Source organism: Manis pentadactyla, chromosome 4, assembly GCF_030020395.1.
Source record: "Manis pentadactyla isolate mManPen7 chromosome 4, mManPen7.hap1, whole genome shotgun sequence".
NCBI classification, from domain to species: Eukaryota; Metazoa; Chordata; class Mammalia; order Pholidota; family Manidae; genus Manis; species Manis pentadactyla.
This window is the reverse complement of record NC_080022.1, coordinates 84,083,395-84,103,454: the sequence shown is the minus strand read 5'-3', so window position 1 is coordinate 84,103,454 and position 20,060 is coordinate 84,083,395. Positions and strand designations below refer to the sequence as shown.

The following is a 20,060-nucleotide window of genomic DNA, read 5'->3' as shown; positions in this document are numbered from 1 at the left end:
AAACCTAGAAGAAATGGAAAATTTTCTAGAAAAATACAATCTTCCAAGGCTGACCAAGGAAGAAACACAAAATCTAAACAAACCAATTACCAGCAATGAAATTGAAGCGGTAGTCAGAAACTACCCAAGAACAAAACCCCCGGGCCAGATGGATTTACCTCAGAATTTTATCAGACATACACAGAAGATATAATACCCATTCTCCTTAAAGTTTTCCAAAAAATAGAAGAGGAGGGAATACTCCCAAACTCATTCTATGAAGCCAACATCACCCTAATACCAAAACCAGGCAAAGACCCCACCAAAAAAGAAAATTATAGACCAATATCCCTGATGAGCATAGATGCAAAAATACCAATAAAATATTAGCAAACCAAATTCAAAAATACATGAGAAGGATCATATACCATGACCAAGTGGGATTCATCCCAGGGATGCAATGATGGTACAACATTCGAAAATACATCAACATCATCCGCCACATCAACAACAAAAAAAGGACAAAAACCACATGATCATCTCCATAGATGCTGAAAAAGCATTTGACAAATTTCAACATCCATTCATGATAAAAACTCTCAGCAAAATGGGTATAGAGGGCAGGTACCTCAACATAATAAAGGCCATATATGATAAACCCACAGCCAACATCATAATGAACAGTGAAAAGCTGAAAGCTTTTCCTCTGAAATCAGGAACAAGACAGGGATGCCCACTCTCCCGACTGTTATTCAACATAGTACTGGAGGTCCTAGCCATGGCAATTAGACAAAACAAAGAAATACAAGGAATCAGGATTGGTAAAGAAGAAGTCAAACTGTCACTATTTGCAGATGATATGGTATTGTACATAAAAAGTCCTAAAGACTCTACACCAAAACTACTAGAACTGATATCGGAATACAGCAAAGTTGCAGGATACAAAATTAACACGCAGAGATCTGTGGCTTTCCTATACACTAACAATGAACTAATAGAAAGAGAAATCAGGAAAATAATTCCATTCACAATTGTATCAAAAAGAATAAAATGCTTAGGAATAAACCTTACCTAGGAAGTGAGAGACCTTTACTCTGAAAACTATAAGACCGTCTTAAAAGAAATTAAAGAGGACACTAACGAATGGAAACTCATCCCATGCTCTTGGCTAGGAAGAATTAATATCATCAAAATGGCCATCCTGCCCAAAGCAATATACAGATTTGATGCAATATCTATCAAATTACCAACAAAATTCTTCAACGAAGTAGAACAAATAGTTCAAAAATTCATGTGGAAACACCAAAGACCCTGAATAGCCAAAGCAGTCCTGAGAAGGAAGAAGAAATTTGGGGGGATCTTGCTCCCCAACTTCAAGCTCTACTACAAAGCCACAGTAATCAAGACAGTTTGGTACTGGCCCAAGAACAGAGCCATAGACCAGTGGAACAGAATAGAGACCCTAGATATTAACCCGAACATTTATGGTCAACTAATATATGATAAAGGAGCCATGGACATACAATGGGGAAATGACAGTCTCTTCAACAGATGGTGCTGGCAAAACTGGACAGCTACATGTAGGAGAATGAAACTGGATCACTGTCTAACCCCACACACAAAAGTAAATTCTAAATGGATCAAAGATCTGAATGTAAGTCACTAAACCATAAAACTCTTAGAAAAAAACATAGGCAAAAATCTCTTGGACATAAACATGAGGGATTTCTTCATGAACATATCTCCCCAGGCAAGGGAAACAAAAGCAAAAATGAACAAGTGGGACTATATCAAGCTGAAAAGCTTCTGTACAGCAAAGGACACCATCAATAGAACAAAAAGGTACCCTACAGTATGGGAGAATACATTCATAAATGACAGATCCAATAAAGAGTTGACATCCAAAATATATAAAGAGCTCACACACCTCAACAAACAAAAATCAAATAATCCAATTAAAAAATGGGCAGAGGAGCTGAATAGACAGTTCTCTAAAGAAGAAATTCAGATGGCCAACAGACACATGAAAAGATGCTCCACATCACTTGTCATCAGAGAAATGCAAATTAAAACCACAATGAGATATCACCTCACACCAGTAAGGATGGCTACCATCCAAAAGACAAACAACAAATGTTGGCAAGGTTGCGGAGAAAGGGGAACCCTCCTCCACTGCCGGTGGGAATGAAAATTAATTCAACCATTGTGGAAAGCAGTGTGGAGGTTCCTCAAAATGCTCAAAATAGAAATACCATTTGCCCCAGGAATTCCACTTCTAGGAATTTACTCTAAGAATGCAGCACTCCAGTTTGAAAAAGAAGGTGCACCCCTATGTTTATCGCAGCACTATTTACAGTAGCCAGGAAATGGAAGCAACCTAAATGTCCATCAGTAGATGAATGGATAAAGAAGATGTGGTACATATACACAATGGAATATTATTCAGCCATTAGAAAAAAACAGATCCTACCATTTGCAACAACATGGATGGAGCTAGAGGGTATTATGCTCAGCGAAATAAGCCAGGCAGAGAAAGACAAGTACCAAATGATTTCACTCTTATGTGGAGTATAAGAACAAAGGAAAACTAAAGGAACAAAATAGCAGCAGACTCACAGAACCCAAGAATGTACTAACGGTTACCAAAGGGAAAGGGACTGGGGAGGATGGGTGGGAAGGGAAGGATAAGGGCAGGGAAAAAGGAAGGGGGCCTTATGATTAGTATGTATAATGTGGGGGGGGCATAGGGAGGGCTGTGCAACACCTAGAAGACAAGTAGTGAGTCTACAGCATCTTACTACACTGTTGGACAGTGACTGTAATGGGGTTTGTGGGGGGTACTTGGTGAAGGGGGGAGTCTAGTAACCATAATGTTCTTCATGTAATTGTAGATTAATGATAATTAAATAAATTTAAATAAAGAATCAAAGAAAGTTTTATGGGGTCAGTGGCACTTGTCATAGATCTGAGGACTGGGTGGGAATTAAGAGAATAAAGACAGGCAAAGCACATTCCATCACAGTGAGCAGGTGCATGTGTACATGGAGCACTTCCTTTGGCTGGATCATAAGGAGCACAACAAGAAACAGTAGAGGAAAAGTGGAAAAACATACTAACTATTGCTGATTCACCAAAGGGTTTTAGTGTTAGGCTAAGTTATCTGAATTTATTCCGAAGTTGGTGGGTCCTGGGAATCCAAAGGGGCAGGTCAATTAAATGTACACAGAGGGAACATATAATTAAGTATGTGTCTCCTTTTTGTTTCCTGTTCCTCTCTGATTTCACTCTGTGTATCTTTTGTATTCAAAATTATATTGACAGTAGTATGTCAGGGTAGTTTATTTGCATTTTAATTCAAGTACCCAGCACAGTCAACAAGTATTCACTGAATGAATGAATGAATGAATGAAGAGATGGATGGATGGTGGGATGAACAGAATGAAACAATTGCTTTATTCTAAACATCCTACAGAAAATTCACAGTAAAGACAAAATGTAAGAAAACGGTATTTATGTAAGTGTCACAGGAAGGCCAGCAAGTCCTCCTCCTGTTGCATGAGAATAGCCTGGTAACTGGTCACCCAGCTTTTATACTCTTTCTTCTGTATAATCCTACCAGAATCAGCCTTATAAACAGGTTTATATCATTTCATTCCCCTGTTTCATACCCTCCAGTGGTTTCCTACTTTATTTAGGAAACATTCTTTCCACAGATTATAACGCCTTCCTTGATCAAGCCTCTGCCTATCTCTCAGGCATCCTCTCCTCTTATCTTGCTTCCTTTCTTTCACCCACATAAACCCTCCCTTCTGCTCTTCAAGTACAGCAACCTCACCTCAATCTAATGCCTATGCAATGGTTTCCCTCTGCCTCAAGTTCTTCCCATGCTGACTCATTCTTATCCTTTATGTCTTAGCTCAGATATCATCTCATCCAGGAACCCCCAACCCCTCCACCCTCCCTATGATCTAAGCACCTCTCTCCCTTCCCCTCCCCTCACCTTCTAACACCTCTTTCATGTGACCCTCCTCGTCGTGTTTTTCACTGTCCTATGGTTCACTTATATAGGACCCTACATTTTTTATCTTCTGCCAACTGAAATGTACGCCACCTGAAGACAGGTCACGTATCTGTGGTTCACTACAGTGCCTCCAGCAGGATGTATTTAGTAAGTGGGAAACAAAAATATTTGGTAATTGAATGAGTGAATGCAAGCTAGTGCCTTAAGCTTTTCCTATACAATCATGATTAAACTCCCAGAAAAAATATCCTGTACACACTGCTTGGCCATCTTTGCTAAATCCTTTCTCCTTAACTCCCTTTACCCTCATCATTTACCTGGAAATGTCATCTTTTAATGCTCATTACCTTTCAATCACCAAATATAGTTACCTACTTTACAACTCTATGGCCACTTCTGGAAATTCTCTCTTCTTGGCTTGTGTGGTTCAGAAACATCGTGATTCTCTTGAATCTCTGACGATTCCTCCTCTGCCTTTAATTCAGGTTGTATTTTCTGCCACTGAAAAGAAAAATTAAGTGGTTGCCTCTATTTTTACTTGGATTTGTGTTCTTTTTTTTCAGGAACTTTATCCATCCTTATAACTCTATCTAGTCCTAGGTACAGAGCCCTCTCCTGAGGTCTAGGTGTGTAATTCCAAATGCCCCTGAAGCTCTCCAGGCATTTCCAGTTGGTAGCTGTACTGCTTTGAAGTTAGGTTTGAATTGTGAATGTGACCAAGGTTACTTACCTCAGTCTGTTTGCTTAATTAGAAAATTGAAACAGTACTTATTCTGTGAGGATCCAAAGAGACAATAAATACATTGCCTCGTCCAGAACCAGCTACATGATCACGGAGGCACTCGGTAAATGTTTGCCGTTATCATTATGAACCCTATTGAATATTGTCTTTGCCAATACCAAAGGTATTTTTTGACTGCATGCTAATACAGCTAGAAATCTATATAAAGAATCTATATTTTTGAATCATGCCTTTACTTCTGTACTAAAATTGTTTAAAAGAAATTCTACTGTATGTTTTAAGTTTGCTTTGAAGTATGCCTACAGCCGATTGACAAGGGAAAAAAAGTCATAAGACGGATATCAAAAAATAACATTAATGAGCTGCTAAAGCTAAAATTACAGGAACTTATGAAATTGGTTAAACATAAAAACCATTAAACTGTTTACTGAAGCTTCACAGATATACTGCAGCTAATGAGCATTTCTGCTATTTAAATAAGCCCAAATTGAACACACATTACATGGATACATAATTAGTCATGGCAGTCAAACACACATAGACTTACTTTTAAAGCTCTATTTAAGGAATCTTTTCCATTTGATTTATTTTGTTAATTAAAATATTTTTCAGTATTCAGTTATATTTTAATAATATTGTTTTTGCAATTTAGTACTGCTTTCTATTTGTTTTTATGCTTTAAATGAAGCAAATGGGAATTTTATACTAAACATTTTTCTTAACCCCTTTCCGTAATTATTTGTATCACTTGATGGTATCATTCAGCATTTTAAAAGTTCTTTCACTGAGAAGTATATGTAAAATATTTCAGTAGCTTTTATCCTTTTTTACTGTCTCCTAATTATCAAGAAGTATTAAGCACCCAAATGTGCATAGAATTATCATGATTATGGTCCAAATCAGATTAGAGGATGATCTATTTCTTCAAGGAGTTTATAGTCTTAAGTAGATGGCATCACTGAATATAAATAAGCAAATCAAAGTGCAGCATTTGAGAATCCAACAGAGAATTTGAAAACAATCCCCATATATTTTCATCAAGGACACTGACCTCCTTGAGGAGATCTCGCCCAGATAAAATGAAATCAAATCTTCAAGGAGTTTAGAGTTTTAAATAGATGGAATTATTACAGAGGAATAAGAAAATCAAGGTGAAGTGCTTGGACAATTTTAATTCTGAATTGATTACTTGGTCAGTTTAGGAAATGAGAATGAGACTCCCTGCAGAATACAAGTAAAACAAAAGGAGTTGCTACAGGCTATTATTGGCATCCGTGTGTGTGTGTGTGTGTGTGTGTGTGTGTGTGTGTAACTTGGGGAATGTAAGTTTCTCCTGAGCATGAAGGGGAAGAATATTAAATCACACCTCCTGAATTCTACAGTATAGTCAAACAGAACATTATTTAACCATAGCTGTATGGAAATCAAAGAGTTAAATCAATCAAAAGAAATTAATCAGTGTGTGTGTCACTACAGAAGCCTAAGAAGTTTTTTGTTTTTTAAAGGAAATATTTCCCCTCCACATAAACTGACTGTATAATTGTAAAAATAATACTTACAAGTAAAATAATCAAGACAGGATAATATGAGTGCAAAATAAATGGAATGGGCAATTATTACATTCTCAACCAAAAAAATATCAAGTTCCTCTTATGTGCTACTCATTGTGCTGGATGCTAGGGAAGGAGCTGACTCAGATATGGTCCCTAAACTCAAGGAGTGGTGAAAGCAAAGCAAATTACTGAAATAAAGTCACACAGTGCTTAGTTTAACAGAAAGTGATTGTGGTTGACCTAACGAAAAAGGAAAAGAAATGTCTCCATTAGAAGAATGACCTAGAGGCTGTAACTATAAAACTGGTCAAGGCTAGAATCTTCTGTCCTTCCAGTCCCCATCTGCTTCATTTTGCTTACGTCCCTGTCCCCAGTAGTGGAGCTTTAAGAGATTGTTGTTGGCTCATCCCTGGCTTCCTCCTGCCCCCACACCAAGGGTCAGTGGCAAGGAGGACTTCGGAGTCAGAGATAACTGGATTCATTTCTGGTTCTGCCAGTTCTTGGTGATATTTAGGATGACAGTACCTACCTTACAGGGTTGTTTGTGGTCTAAATGAGATTATTATATGGGAATATCCATCATCATACCTGACTCATTCAAGGGATCAATACATACTGATTGCTTTTGTTAAATTATTCATTAGGTAAAGATGATATATATGAGATATAAGGAGTAATTAAGAGCATTTCCTTTGGGTGAATTGTCAGAATGTGGTAACTGATTGGATATGGATGTAATTGGCGAGAAAAGATTCAAGGATTGTGCCAAGATTTTTAAGTTCTGTCTGTGGGCCCTTGAGAAAGGAGATTAAGAAAGTGAAGATGAAAGGGTGAGCATGAAGGCAGGTAGAAAGGTGGGCAGTATGGTGTCCTTGGAGCCGAGATAGGGGCTTTTATGAGGAGGAAGGGTCAGACGTTGAGTGCTGCTGGGATCTCAAGGAAGGTGGCACCACAGGAGGGTGAGACGGGAGGCGCCTCCTTGCACGGGCTGGGTCATGAGCCTAAGGACCCTTTTAAATTGTGTCCTATGGGTGTCTCGTTCACGGCACCCTGGTCCCGGTCCTGAAGCAAGGTGATTACTGAGAAGTCACAGGGTGGAGCAACCTAGAACCAATTAATCGTCTTAGAATCGTCTTTAGTGAAGCTTGGGAGGCAAATGAAAATCTGGAAGGGTTTAAAAATGGGAGTACTATAAATGACTGTACCTGTTTATGGGAGACATCTAATTCAGAAAGAGAGAGTGGCTGATAATAGATAAGAGAGAACATGTTACCTAGGGAGCAAAATCCCTTCAAAGTAAGGGGGAAAGATTCTAGGGCTCACTTGGGAGGTCTGGCCTTTGATTGGAAGGAGAGGTTTTAAAATTGTGATAAGAAGGAAGAGAGAGAGAGTGGGTACAGATCCAGTAAGTTTTTAGTTTGGGCAATGAGAATACAAGGGAATTCCCATATAATAGCTTCTATATTCTTTATGATATGAGGCATGGCTTTCTCCTGACACTGGGGACAAGAAAAAGGAGCCAGTCCATCAAACGTTGAGGAGAGTAGAAAAGGTATGAATGGTGGTCACAGTGACAGGAAGACATGAAAAAGCAAGCTTACTAATAACCCATCATGAGAGGGTTCAAAGCCCACAGGAAGCTGAACTGGGGCTTTGGATATGATGATTTGGAGGGGAGATTAAAGCATCCACTTCGGAATCTCTAACTGGCAGCTAAAATTGTTGGAATAAAAGAGCATAAGGTAGTGTTTGAGGTCATGTTCATAGAGATGAAGCTAAAGGCACAAGATGACTATAATTTCTCACAGAGAAAGTGTAGTAGACTGAAAATTTCAGAGCCGGGAAGAGGAAGATGGTGAGATGAGGAAGAGCCAGAGCCCAAAAAGGATGGGTAGGTATAAGGAGAGCCTGGAGAGAGGAGCATTCAGCAAATCACAGACGGAGGTTGAAATGAATATGATTCAGTGTGGATGCTGCAGAAAGGCACAAGGGAAAAGGACTGAGCCACAGAGTTTGGGGACCAAGAAGACTATATTCTCATTAGAGGGACAGACTTGAAGGAATAATTGGGTATGAAAAAGCAGGCATTTGATGCAAATTACTCTAAGACATAAGAATGGTAGTGAGAAAAGAGAACCATGTCAAAACTAAAGTTTTTCAAAATAGGAAAGGAAAGAATATGAGAAATACAATATTCTGAAGAGTAGGAGATGATATTTGAGGTCCTCGTAGAGAAGGAAGGCATAGAATCAAGGTAAACTTTTGAGGACTTTACAGAAGAAAAGGATGAGCCTCACTGTGTTCTCCATTGTGTCTGGGAGCAGACAGTGTACTGACTCAAATACTTAGAAGCAGAAGGGAGATGTGAAGACAGCTCACACCGTCCGGACTGATACTCTTAGCTGAAGGTGTCCTCTGGTTCTGTCTCTTACCTTACCCAGGTTAACAGAATTTAACAGGTTAGCAGGTTGCAGCAACTCTGATGACCTGGGCCTGTAATTAGAAGTTATTAGCTCTTCATGAGCTTTCGCTTTCAGCTCTGAATTATGGAGATGACTGCCTTGTCATGCCTTTCCATATTCATGTGCTTTGGTCCTATTGGCTGATAGGGTTTGTGCAATTAAACTGCAAGCACATAGATGAATTCTTCTGTTTTCAAGATATCATTTTATTATAAATGTGGAAAATTTTTATTCCCCCCCATTGTTTTATAGCATTGTTTTAAACGCTCCAAAGAATACTAATAATTCTTCTTCATCCTGATTTCTGTTTTATTGTTTATGGAGATTTGATTTATATTTATGTAATAAAATATAACATTCTTGACATCTTTTTATAAACACTGAGAAATGTACTTGTCATGTGTTTGTGTCTGCCTATATGACGGCGCAGCTACATCGGATTAATTGACCTTGGCAATCTGCGTCTGCTAGTGATGTGTCCCTGAGGGACAGTTTCTGCAATTTTAAGCTGTGGCTTCTTGAAGAACTTGTGTGTCACAATACAATTAAGTCTATATAAAAAATTATTTCATGCATAACATTAAATTGACTAAAAGTTCCTATTTCAAAACCATTTCTTGTTTCAAAGCTACCTCAGCGTGTCTTTGTTTTTTAAATAAGCTCATTCAAAGAGAGTAGTAATTAAAGCAGAAAATTAGCATAAATCTTGAGTGTTTGGTATGAATTAAGGATGTTTTCATTCTTTTTAAAGACTGCATAAAATTCCAGGCGCCATAGCATTTAACACATTTTTCTCCCATTTACAAAATAATATAGACTGTGAATAAGCGTGTTTGGGTTCTTTTTCTGTTCAGCTATGGAGCTACCAGGACATATGTTGTGGTGTACATCAACTTGTAATCTTATGGAAATCTGTGGGAAAACTGTGCCGGATCAAAACAGAAAATCCCTCTCCCTTCACCCCTGTTATTTTAGAAGCAAGAAGGAAAAACTAAAATCCTTCTATTAATATTCATTTAACACTTCATAGGAAATGGCAAACAGTTATTTGGTTGGCAAATGTAAATATACATTTTTCATCCACTTACTGCTTTCACTCTTTCCAAGCTAGATAAAGGCAGAACAGAAGTTACACTTCTGAGATTTATTTTCATTGTATTCTAAGTTAAATGTATCAGTAGAGATGTAAGAGAGCTGTGAGGAGTTCATAGGATAGTTACAATGATGAGAAGGATGAAAGCCTTCCTCATAAGAAGCAGCTAAATAAATGAACTACTTTCTGGCAAATTATGAATAAAATGCACAGGGATTTTCTTCACTGAATACTTGATTTAGGTTCTAATTGAAATACTTTGGGGTTTAAAAACTAAAGTTAAATAATAGAAATAACTACTATATTTCAAAAGAGTCATAGAAATGATAAAAAGTGTTATTGGGATCCATAATCAGATTCAATAAAATTTCAATAAATTAATGAATTCTCTCTCTCTACACACACACACACACACACACATTTAAATTAAGTATTTGATTAACATTATTTAAATATATATATATTTTAAGCATATATAATATATATAATGCATATTACATATGCTTAAATATAGAGACCACTGTGCCTCCAGGAAAATGATCCGATTTGATGTTTCAGTTGCAGAGACTAGCCATTTTGCATGAACTCCTTAGTGCTACTGACAGAGAACATTTCTGATACACTGTAGCATTGCTTATATGCATGAATTGTCTATGTTCTACTTTTTCAATGATCTTTTGTAGATATTGACAAGTCAAAATACTAGATATTAAAATGGGAACAAAAGATCTTTATTTTGATTGACTTGCTATAATGTGATAATAATATCATAACCACCTAACTGACCTCTCGTTGTTTTTTCTATATATTTCTCAAATGAAACTATGAGCATGTTAAACTTGAAGGTCTCTGAAGAGAGGAGGGGGGAAATTGAATGGGTAATTTTCAAAAGGAAAATGAGACAATTTTCAGTATGAGAGAAAAATCCTTTTCTATTTTAGAATACTGTGTCAGAATTGTTCAATTATTATTGAGGTTAGCTGAATATTACAAATGATAAAATAATTTTTAAAAGTTGATATTCAGGTCCAAGACTTCAAGGTATAAATGAATTAATGTTGAGGGAAGAAAGCATATTTTTAAAAGTAAAAGCAAACATATATAAGTGTTTACATATATAAAATAACACAATATCTATACAACGGAAAGACTGTGAATGGAATGGTGCTTTTGGATTCACAAATCAATGTTCCTAGGGTGACTTATGGTGTAGGTGCTAAGTATTTGAAGAATTGCAAGATTGACTTATTAAATTTATAGTGTTGTCTCCTGACTACTTACTGACTTACTTAGTGATGGAGCACTAATATTAGAGTGAATCATATTATGTACATTTTTAAATCATAAGAAATTATAAAGCACATGACTCAAGAACTTCAATTTAATTCAGCTAGCATTTGTTCAGCACCTGCTGTGTACAATGCTCTGTACCCAAGAGTAGATTAAAGTTTTGTGAGGACCAAAGCTTATATAGTTGGAGGACTCCTTTATAAAAAGGAAAAAAGTTACAAATTCTGATTTAGGCATAGGGTCTTAAAAGAGGCCCATGCAAGTGAATGACCCTGAACCTTAGGCTTCAGTACTTCCAGTATGTCTTTGACTCTAATAGTTGATGTGGGAAATCAAAAATTACTAAGGCATAATTCCTACCTTGCTCAAGTTTAGAGTGAAGTCTGCACCCATCTTCAGGAATAATCCTGTAAAAAGTGAGAGAAATGTATAAAAGGGCTTTGATCTCCTAGTGAAATAACTTTGAATTCCTTCTCATTTAAAAATCATCTTTATTTCAGCTTTCTATAAAGGATAAAGTTGCATCAAAACCTTGGTCAAATAAAGTCATTTCTTGTATAAAAAAATTTTTAAAAAGTATTATATACATATAAACCCATATGTAAACGATTCAATGATGATGTATTACAGTTACCATTATTATAATAGATTGACTTGATGAGCCATGTTCACTATTGACTTTTTTGAAGCTCAAGTAACTGTCAACAGATGGTAGTGATGATTTGTTATGCAATGGGGTACAAATGATAAAGGTTTCTTTTCATGTGACCTTTAAAAACATCAGAAAAATCTTCTCAAAATGCCATTCTGCATTGAAAATAATTACATGAATATTTAATAATACTCTCTAGGAAAGGTGAAATTGTATCGGTGATACAAACTATATACCAGATTTCTAAATAAAAACATGAGCATGATAACACGGTTCCATCTACTCATTCATTCATTCATTCATCCATTGAGTTATCTCTAATGCTCCAGGTACTATACCAGAATCTGTGGCAAGTGGCAAGCTGTATGGACACATCCTGTTCTCATGGAATCTATAATCTGGAAACAGAGTCAACGATAGTCTGTTGATAGTTTTTTAAATTAGAATATTCTTTAAATAGAAAGCTATGAATATGTGTCAAGGTTTATTTTTATGTTGTTTTTTAAATTATTGCCTAGAAATTGGTTTTATGTGTTGGAAAACATTCTTTACATTTGGTTATTTTATTTTAAACTTGATTTGTCAATATATTCAACAACCAATTTAAAGTTTACTTTAGATATTTTTTTAAAGAAATTCAGCCTCTTCCTTGTTCCATGACATGTTTAAATTCATTGGAGCACAGCATGTTTTGAAAATAATTTAAAACTCTTTTACAGAGCAATTCCCACAAGTAAATAATGGTACTGGGTAAATGTGGCTATATTCTGGGTCCATTAAGTTGCTTACCATTAAGTGTGAAAAGTTTGGAGAAAATGTAGAAGGCTGTCTTGTTTTCTTTATAAAACTTGCTGTGAAAGGAAAATATTGGCCATTGACCCAACTCTACAATATAATTTACACCTGTGGCACACAGTATCAAGTCTGAGATCATATGAATAATAACAAATTTGTAAAACTAATGGTTATAGACAAATAAAGTTTTAGAAAAATCATTTTATATCCATTTAAAGCATTTAAATGGATTTTATACCTGTTAAAATATTTAAAGTGCTTTCCTTCTTCATGGATCCGATCCATATTTCTTGGACATAAATACCAGATCTGAAACATTGCTCAAATCTTCGGTCTTTAATACCTCCAAGTGAGGTATATTTTGAGTTAGTTATGTCAGTACACTTTGAATATATTATGACTTTGTATATTCCATTAACTTTCTGTTTTTGTGGTTCATTAAAAACAGTTCTTTAAATCCTATAAAGCAATAATTAATATTTTCTTAATCTTCAAATTATTGTTACATGATGCATAGATTAGTCATTGCCTCTTGCCTTTCTTTTTTTTTTTCCAGTAAAAGAAGCCTTGAGCCCTATAAAATTTAACAAATTGGATCTCCCAGAAATAGATCCAGAAACTATGCAAACCAGTGAACCATGGGTGTTTGCAGGTGGTGATCTTGTCGGTGTGGCCAACACTACAGTGGAATCAGTAAACGATGGAAAGCAAGCTTCGTGGTACATTCATACATATATACAGGTAAGCAGTTGTCTTCGAGTTCAGTTAATTGTTTTCAGAGGATAAGTACTTCTTTATTATTTTTGCTACTCATTAATATGAGCATTTCTATAAGGTATTTAACAACTGTATATGAAATATATCACATATTTACTTCAAAAAAATTTTTGAAATGTGAGTTGGATAGCAAAACATAATATGATAGGAGATAGACTCTATATTCCAAGCTGTTGCACAGTTCAGAAAACTATGTTGTCTATCCATTTGGATCAGATGAGTTCCTATCCATTTCCCAAATTATATGCATCTAATAGAAAAGAAAGCAAGTATTTTACAAATTTCAATTATAATTATTTTTTTACTCCTCTTGTTATACAAATGAAGAATTGTAAAAATGATAAAATATAAAGTTGAACATACTCTGGTACAGTAACTGTGTAAATTTGAGGGGAAAAGCCATCACTACTAAATTTCAGTTATCTTACTTTTTGACAAAATGCTGTTTTTTTTTGTTTTTTTTTTTTCAAGATATCATTTCACATTTATTTATTTATTTATTTATTTTTTAAGATAATTATTTTTTATTGAAGGGTAGTTGACACACATTATTACATTACATTAGTTTCAAGTGTACAACACAGTGATTCAACATTTATATACATAATTCTAGGTTCCAGCTATCACCATACCAAGTTGTTACAATATTTTTACTATATTCCTTATACTATACATTACATCATTACATCCCAGTTACTTATTTATTTTACCATTGGAAGTCTGTCCTTTAAATGCTGTTGTCTTCTTACTCTATAATTTAAATATAGATACGGTGATTTCATTTACATAAAGTGTTTTTGAGAAAGTTCGCTCTTGTTAATGTATTCCTTATTCTTCCTTTCCTGTTCAGGAAATACTATTCACAATATGCTTCCAGCCTCTCTTCTTTTGGTTTCTTTTGTTTGTTTCTTACATGTTACCAAAATTCACATTTTCTTTTATGTTTCTGTGAATATTTTCCTTCCTCTTTTCCATGACCATTTAATCTATTCTAGTTGTCTCATACCATGTCTATAATTTATGAATGACTGCTTTTATACCAGGTAGGGGTTGGGCTTGGTAGAGATTGTGTCATATTTTTAATGTTCATTTCACCTACCTCTTCTCACCTCACTATGGCATCTGAGTAGTGGGGCTTGAGATGCTGGGTTCAAGGCAACAGTGTGCTGTATTAGAAATGTAGGGCTCTAAGAATAGATGTAACCACCCCAACTTCTGTGGGACACTGAAAAGGCAGTTCTAAGAGAAAAGTATATAGCAATCCAGGCCTATTTAAAGAAAGAAGAACAATCCCAAATGAATAGTCTGAAGTCACAATTATTGAAACTGGAAAAAGAAGAATAAATGAGGCCCAAAATCAGCAGAAAGAGGGACATAATAAAGATCAGAGAAGAAATTAATACAATTGAGAAGAATAAAACAATAGAAAAAATTAATGAAACCAAATGCTGGTTCTTTGAGAAAATAAACAAAATAGATAAACCCCTAGCCAGACTTATTAAGAGAAAAAGAGAATCTACACACATCAACAGAATCAGTAATGAGAAAGAAAAAATCACTACAGACAACACAGAAATACAAAGAATTATTAGAGAATACTATGAAAACCTATATGATAACAAACTGGATAACCTAGAAGAAATGGACAACTTTCTAGAAAAATACAACCTTCCAAGACTGACCAAGGAAGAAACAAAATCTAAACAGACCAATTACCAGCAACGAAATTGAATCAGTAAACAAAAAACTACCCAAGAACAAAACCCCTAGACCAGAGGGATTCACCATTGAATTTTATCAGACATTTAGAGAAGACAAAGTACACATTCTCCTTAAAGTTTTCCAAAGAATAGAAGAGGAGGGAATACTTCCAAACTCATTCTATGAAGCCAGCATCACTCTAATACCAAAACCAGGCAAAGACCCCCAGAGAAAGGAAACTACAGACCAATATCCCTGATGAATGTAGATGCAAAAATACTCAACAAAATATTAGCAAACCAAATTCAAAAATACATCAAAAGGATTATACACATTAATCAAGCGGGATTCATTCCAGGGATGCAAGGATGGTACAACATTCGAAAATCCATCAACATCAAACATCATACACCACATAAACAAAAAGGACAAAGACCACATGATCATCTCCATATGCTGAAAAAGCATTTAACAAAATTCAACATCCATTCTTGATAAAAACTCTCAACAAAATGGGTATAGAGGGCAAGTACCTCAACATAATAAAGGCCATATATGATAAACCCACAGCCAACATTATACTTAACAGCAAGAAGCTGAGCTTTTCCCCTAAGACTGGGAACAAGAAAAGGATGCCTCCTTTCCCTGCTTTTATTCAACATCGTACTGGAGGTCCTAGCCACAGCAATTATACAACAGAGAAATAAAAGGCAGACAGTTTGGTAAGGAAGAAGTCAAACTGTCACTGTTCGCAGATGACATGATATTGTACATAAAAGACCCTAAAGAATCCACTCCAAAACTACTAGAACTAATATCTGAATTCAGCAAAATTGCAGGATACAAAATTAATACACAGAAATCTGTTGCATTCCTATATAATAATGATGAACTAGCAGAAAGAAAAATCAGGAAAACAATTCCATTCACAATTGCATCAAATAGAATAAAATATCTAGGAATAAACCTAACCAAGGAAGTGAAAGGCCTATACCCTGAAAACTACAAGATACTCTTAAGAGAAATTAAAGAAGACACTAATAAATGGAAATTCATCCCATGCTTTTGGGTAGAAAGAATTAATACTGTCAAAATGGCCATCCTGCTTAAAGCAATCTACAGATTCAAGGCAATCCCTATCGAAATACTGAAAGCTTTCTTCAGTGAACTGGAACAAATAGTCATAAAGTTCATATGGAACCACAAAAGACCCCAAATAGCCAAAGCAATCCTGAGAAGGAAGATTAAAGCAGGGGGTATCTCACTTCCCAACTTCAAGCTGTCCTACAAAGCCACAGTAATCAAGACAATTTGGTACTGGCACAAAAGCAGAGCTACAGACCAGTGGAACAGAATAGAGAGTCCAGATATTAACCCAAACATATATGATCAATTAATAGATATTAACCCAAACATATATGATCAATTAATATACAATAAAGGAGCCATGGATATACATTGGGGAATGACAGCCTCTTCAACAGCTGGTGTTGGCAAAACTGGACAGCTACATGTAAGAGAATGAAACTGGATCATTGTCTAACATACACAAAAGTAAATTCGAAATGGAGCAAAGACCTAAATGTAAATCATGAAACCATAAAACTCTTAGAAAAAAACATAGGCAAAAATCTCTTGGACATAAACATGAGTGACTTCTTCATGAACATATCTCCTCAGGCAAGGGAAACAAAAGCAAAAGTGAACAAGTGGGACTATATCAAACTGAAAAACTTCTGTACAGCAAAGGATACCATCAGCAGAACAAAAAGACATCCAAGGTATGGGAGAATATATTCATAAATAACAGATCTGATAAGGGCTTGACATCCAAAATATATGAAGAGCTCATGTACCTCAAAAAACAAAAACAAATAATCCAATTAAAAAATGGGGAGAGGAGCTGAACAGATACTTCTCCAAAGAAGAAATTCAGATGGCCAACAGACACATGAAAAGATGCTCCACATCACTAGTCATCAGAGAAATGCAAATTAAAACCACAATGAGATATCACCTTATACTAGTTAGGATGGCCACCATCCAAAAGACAAACAACAACAAATGTTGGAACCATCCTACACTGCTGATGGGAATGTTAATTAGTTCAGCCATTGTGGAAAGCAGTATGGAGGTTCCTCAAAAAACAAAAAGAAATGCCATTTGACCCAGGAATTCCACTTCTAGGAATTTACTCTAAGAATGCAGGAGCCTGTTTGTAAAAGACATATGTACCCCTATGTATCATAGCACTATTTACAATAGCCAAGAAATGGAAGCAACCTAAGTGTCCATCAGTAGATGAATGGATAAAGAAGATGTGGCACATATACACAATGGAATATTATTCAGCCATAAGAATAAAAGAAATCCTAATATTTGCAACAACATGGATGGGGCTAGAGCGTATTATGCTCAGTGAAATAAGCCAGACAGAGAAAGACAAGTATCAAATGATTTCACTCATCTGTGGAGTATAAGAGCAAAGCAAAAACTGAAGGAACAAAACAGCAGCAGACTCACAGAACCCAAGAATGGACTAACAGTTACCAAAGGGAAAAGAACTGGGGAGGGTGTGTGGGAAGGGAGGGAGGGATAAGGGGAAAAGGGGCATTATGATTAGCACACATAATGTAGCTGGCAGGGAGCGTGAGGAAGGCAGTATAGCACAGAGAAGACAAGTAGTGACTCTATAGCATCTTACTACGCTGATGGACAGTGACTGTAATGAGGTATGTGGTGGGGACTTGATAATGGGGGGAGTCTGGTAACCATAATGTTGCTCATGTAATTGTACATTAATGATACCAAAATAAAGAAAAAAAGAAGAATAGATGTAACCAACCAAGAATGATGTCCAAATCAGTCATAAATCCAAAAGGGCTAGACTAGGAAGAAAAGAGGGAAAGAATGCAATTTTAATAGGTAGAATCATGGGGACCCACAGGAGCCAAACTGGTAGTGGCTCCAGCCCTCTTCTAGCACCTGTGCTTTGGGGAGTGTGCACCGCCTCAGGAATGCAGAGGGAGCTGTTCAGGACAGCTACTCAGGATGAGCTCCTGCTTTGGCTCCTTTTGCTCTTTCAGCCCCCAGACTTATCACCCAATAGTTTTATTTCATTCTACTCTTATTTCAATAGCACTCTCACGGCTCCCAGTTGAACCTCCTTCCGCCTGCCTCCCTAATCCATCTCTGCACTAGGGCATTCTCTCCATGATTTAGCTGAATGCCATACATATTCACCTGTGCGTCTAACCACTTTTCAGATTCCCAGGACATCTCCACTTAGATTTATCTCTTACCCATGGTTCAAGTTCCCCGTTTTTAAGCTAAGCACAGTCTCTGGAACCTGTTCTTCCAGTACTTAACATTTCTGATACACAGCTTCAAATTCTCTAAATCAGGTCCTTAGACTTCTAGATTATCCAGACTAGTAAAGTTTTCAAAATGCGTTTGGAAACCAATATAGGGCTCATGGTTTCTTATTTTACAGAGTGACAGCATTAAGGCAAACACTAAAACACTCAACATTTGCTCATATTAACAAACACATTTATGAAAAATGTAGGAAACAACATAGTCTCAGAATAAAAACACTTAAAATACAGTTGAATGATTTACACTGGTGTGTTCACGCACATTTTTTCTCATTATAAAATGTACTGCCATCTATAGTTTTATTTATACACTATTTAAATTTTCTCCTTGCTTACTTCAATATAGCTGGTCAATCTTGCTCTGTAATAACTCTTTCGTACACTTATTTTAATTTGCTTATTTTTTTGTGTGGAGTACAATTTTTGGTTGACCAGACATCTTAATGACCAGTCTATTAACTCCTTGAAGAAATGAAATTGGAATCAGGATAAGAAAAGAAACTTTTTTGCTAGGCCAGATGAAACCTAGTGAATAGATTAATTCAGTTTGCGGAAGTGAAAATGGTGGAAAAGCAGAGATGCTAAAGAAATTTGAAAAGGCAAAATTGAACGTGGGTCAGTGGAGAATGGCATGGGTTAAATTTTTCTAGATATTTAAATCCACTGATAGCTTTTAAATTAAAATACATAGAGATATTTGCTATATTTTATGATGATTGTGATTTTTTAGTGCTTTACAATGATCATTCAAAAGGACTCCTAAGAGTATTTTTCTTTTCTTTTGACTCCACTGTTCTATTTTTACATCCCTGAATCTGATAAATGTGTACTGCAAAAAATGAGCAATCATTTTACTTAGCTTCCACTTATCCATGAAAGGAAAGAAGCAGACCTCAGGTATAATGAAAAAAAATGCACGTGCTTCAAAAGTACATATTACTAGTGATATGATAGTGTTGAAATATAAAATAAAGACTTTTGTGACCAGTAAGAGTTCTGGATTTGGCTGAAGGATTCAGACTTGTCAAACAAAGTGTTGAATTGCATTTTAAAAATGGAGCAGAAATGGAAGATAGGTAAAAATCTCTGTCAGGTAAAATCAACACTTCCACCTTCCTGCCAGGGTGTTAGATACAAAGTGCTAAGCAGTGATAAGACTAAAAAGGAACATGTAGACAACGTGAGATTTTTCCCTCTTCACACTGTCATTAACTTACTTCTGGCCTCTACTGTGTCTTAAAATTGCGTCCACTTTCTCCCCTGTCAAATACGATGTCCCTGCCTGCCCTGCAGACAGTCATCTTTCTAGAAAACTTTCAAAAAAGTTTGATTCTGAATTACCTCAATTAAAACCCTTCAGAGGGTCTTCTTTGCACTCAACGTAAATTCCAAACCTTCCTTAGCTTGTGATGCCTATTTGATTTCTCACCGCATACCAAGACTTCTCCTAAATCTGGTCCTTTTCCTGTTCCACCCATTTTGTCTGTCTGGATCCTACTTGTCTCTCAGGTTCTGCATCCTCCTCCTCTGCCAGGGACCTGTTCCTCCTGGTGTGTTCTCTAGCACCGTGAGTTTCCCTGACTGAAGCTTGCTTACTAGTCTGTGTCTATACCAGCCA

General features: G+C 36.1%; 1 protein-coding gene across 5 annotated transcripts in view; it reads left to right on the top strand.

Annotated features, from left to right (window-relative positions):
* Nucleotides 1-20,060, top strand: part of DPYD (dihydropyrimidine dehydrogenase) — an 879,000-nt gene that overhangs the window by 404,421 nt on the left and 454,519 nt on the right. For all 5 annotated transcript variants that reach the window (XM_057500453.1, XM_036883856.2, XM_036883855.2 and 2 more), the window contains one exon: nucleotides 13,144-13,328. In XM_057500453.1, coding sequence (XP_057356436.1) covers nucleotides 13,144-13,328 — 185 coding nt within the window. The remainder of the gene's footprint in view (nucleotides 1-13,143; nucleotides 13,329-20,060) is intronic.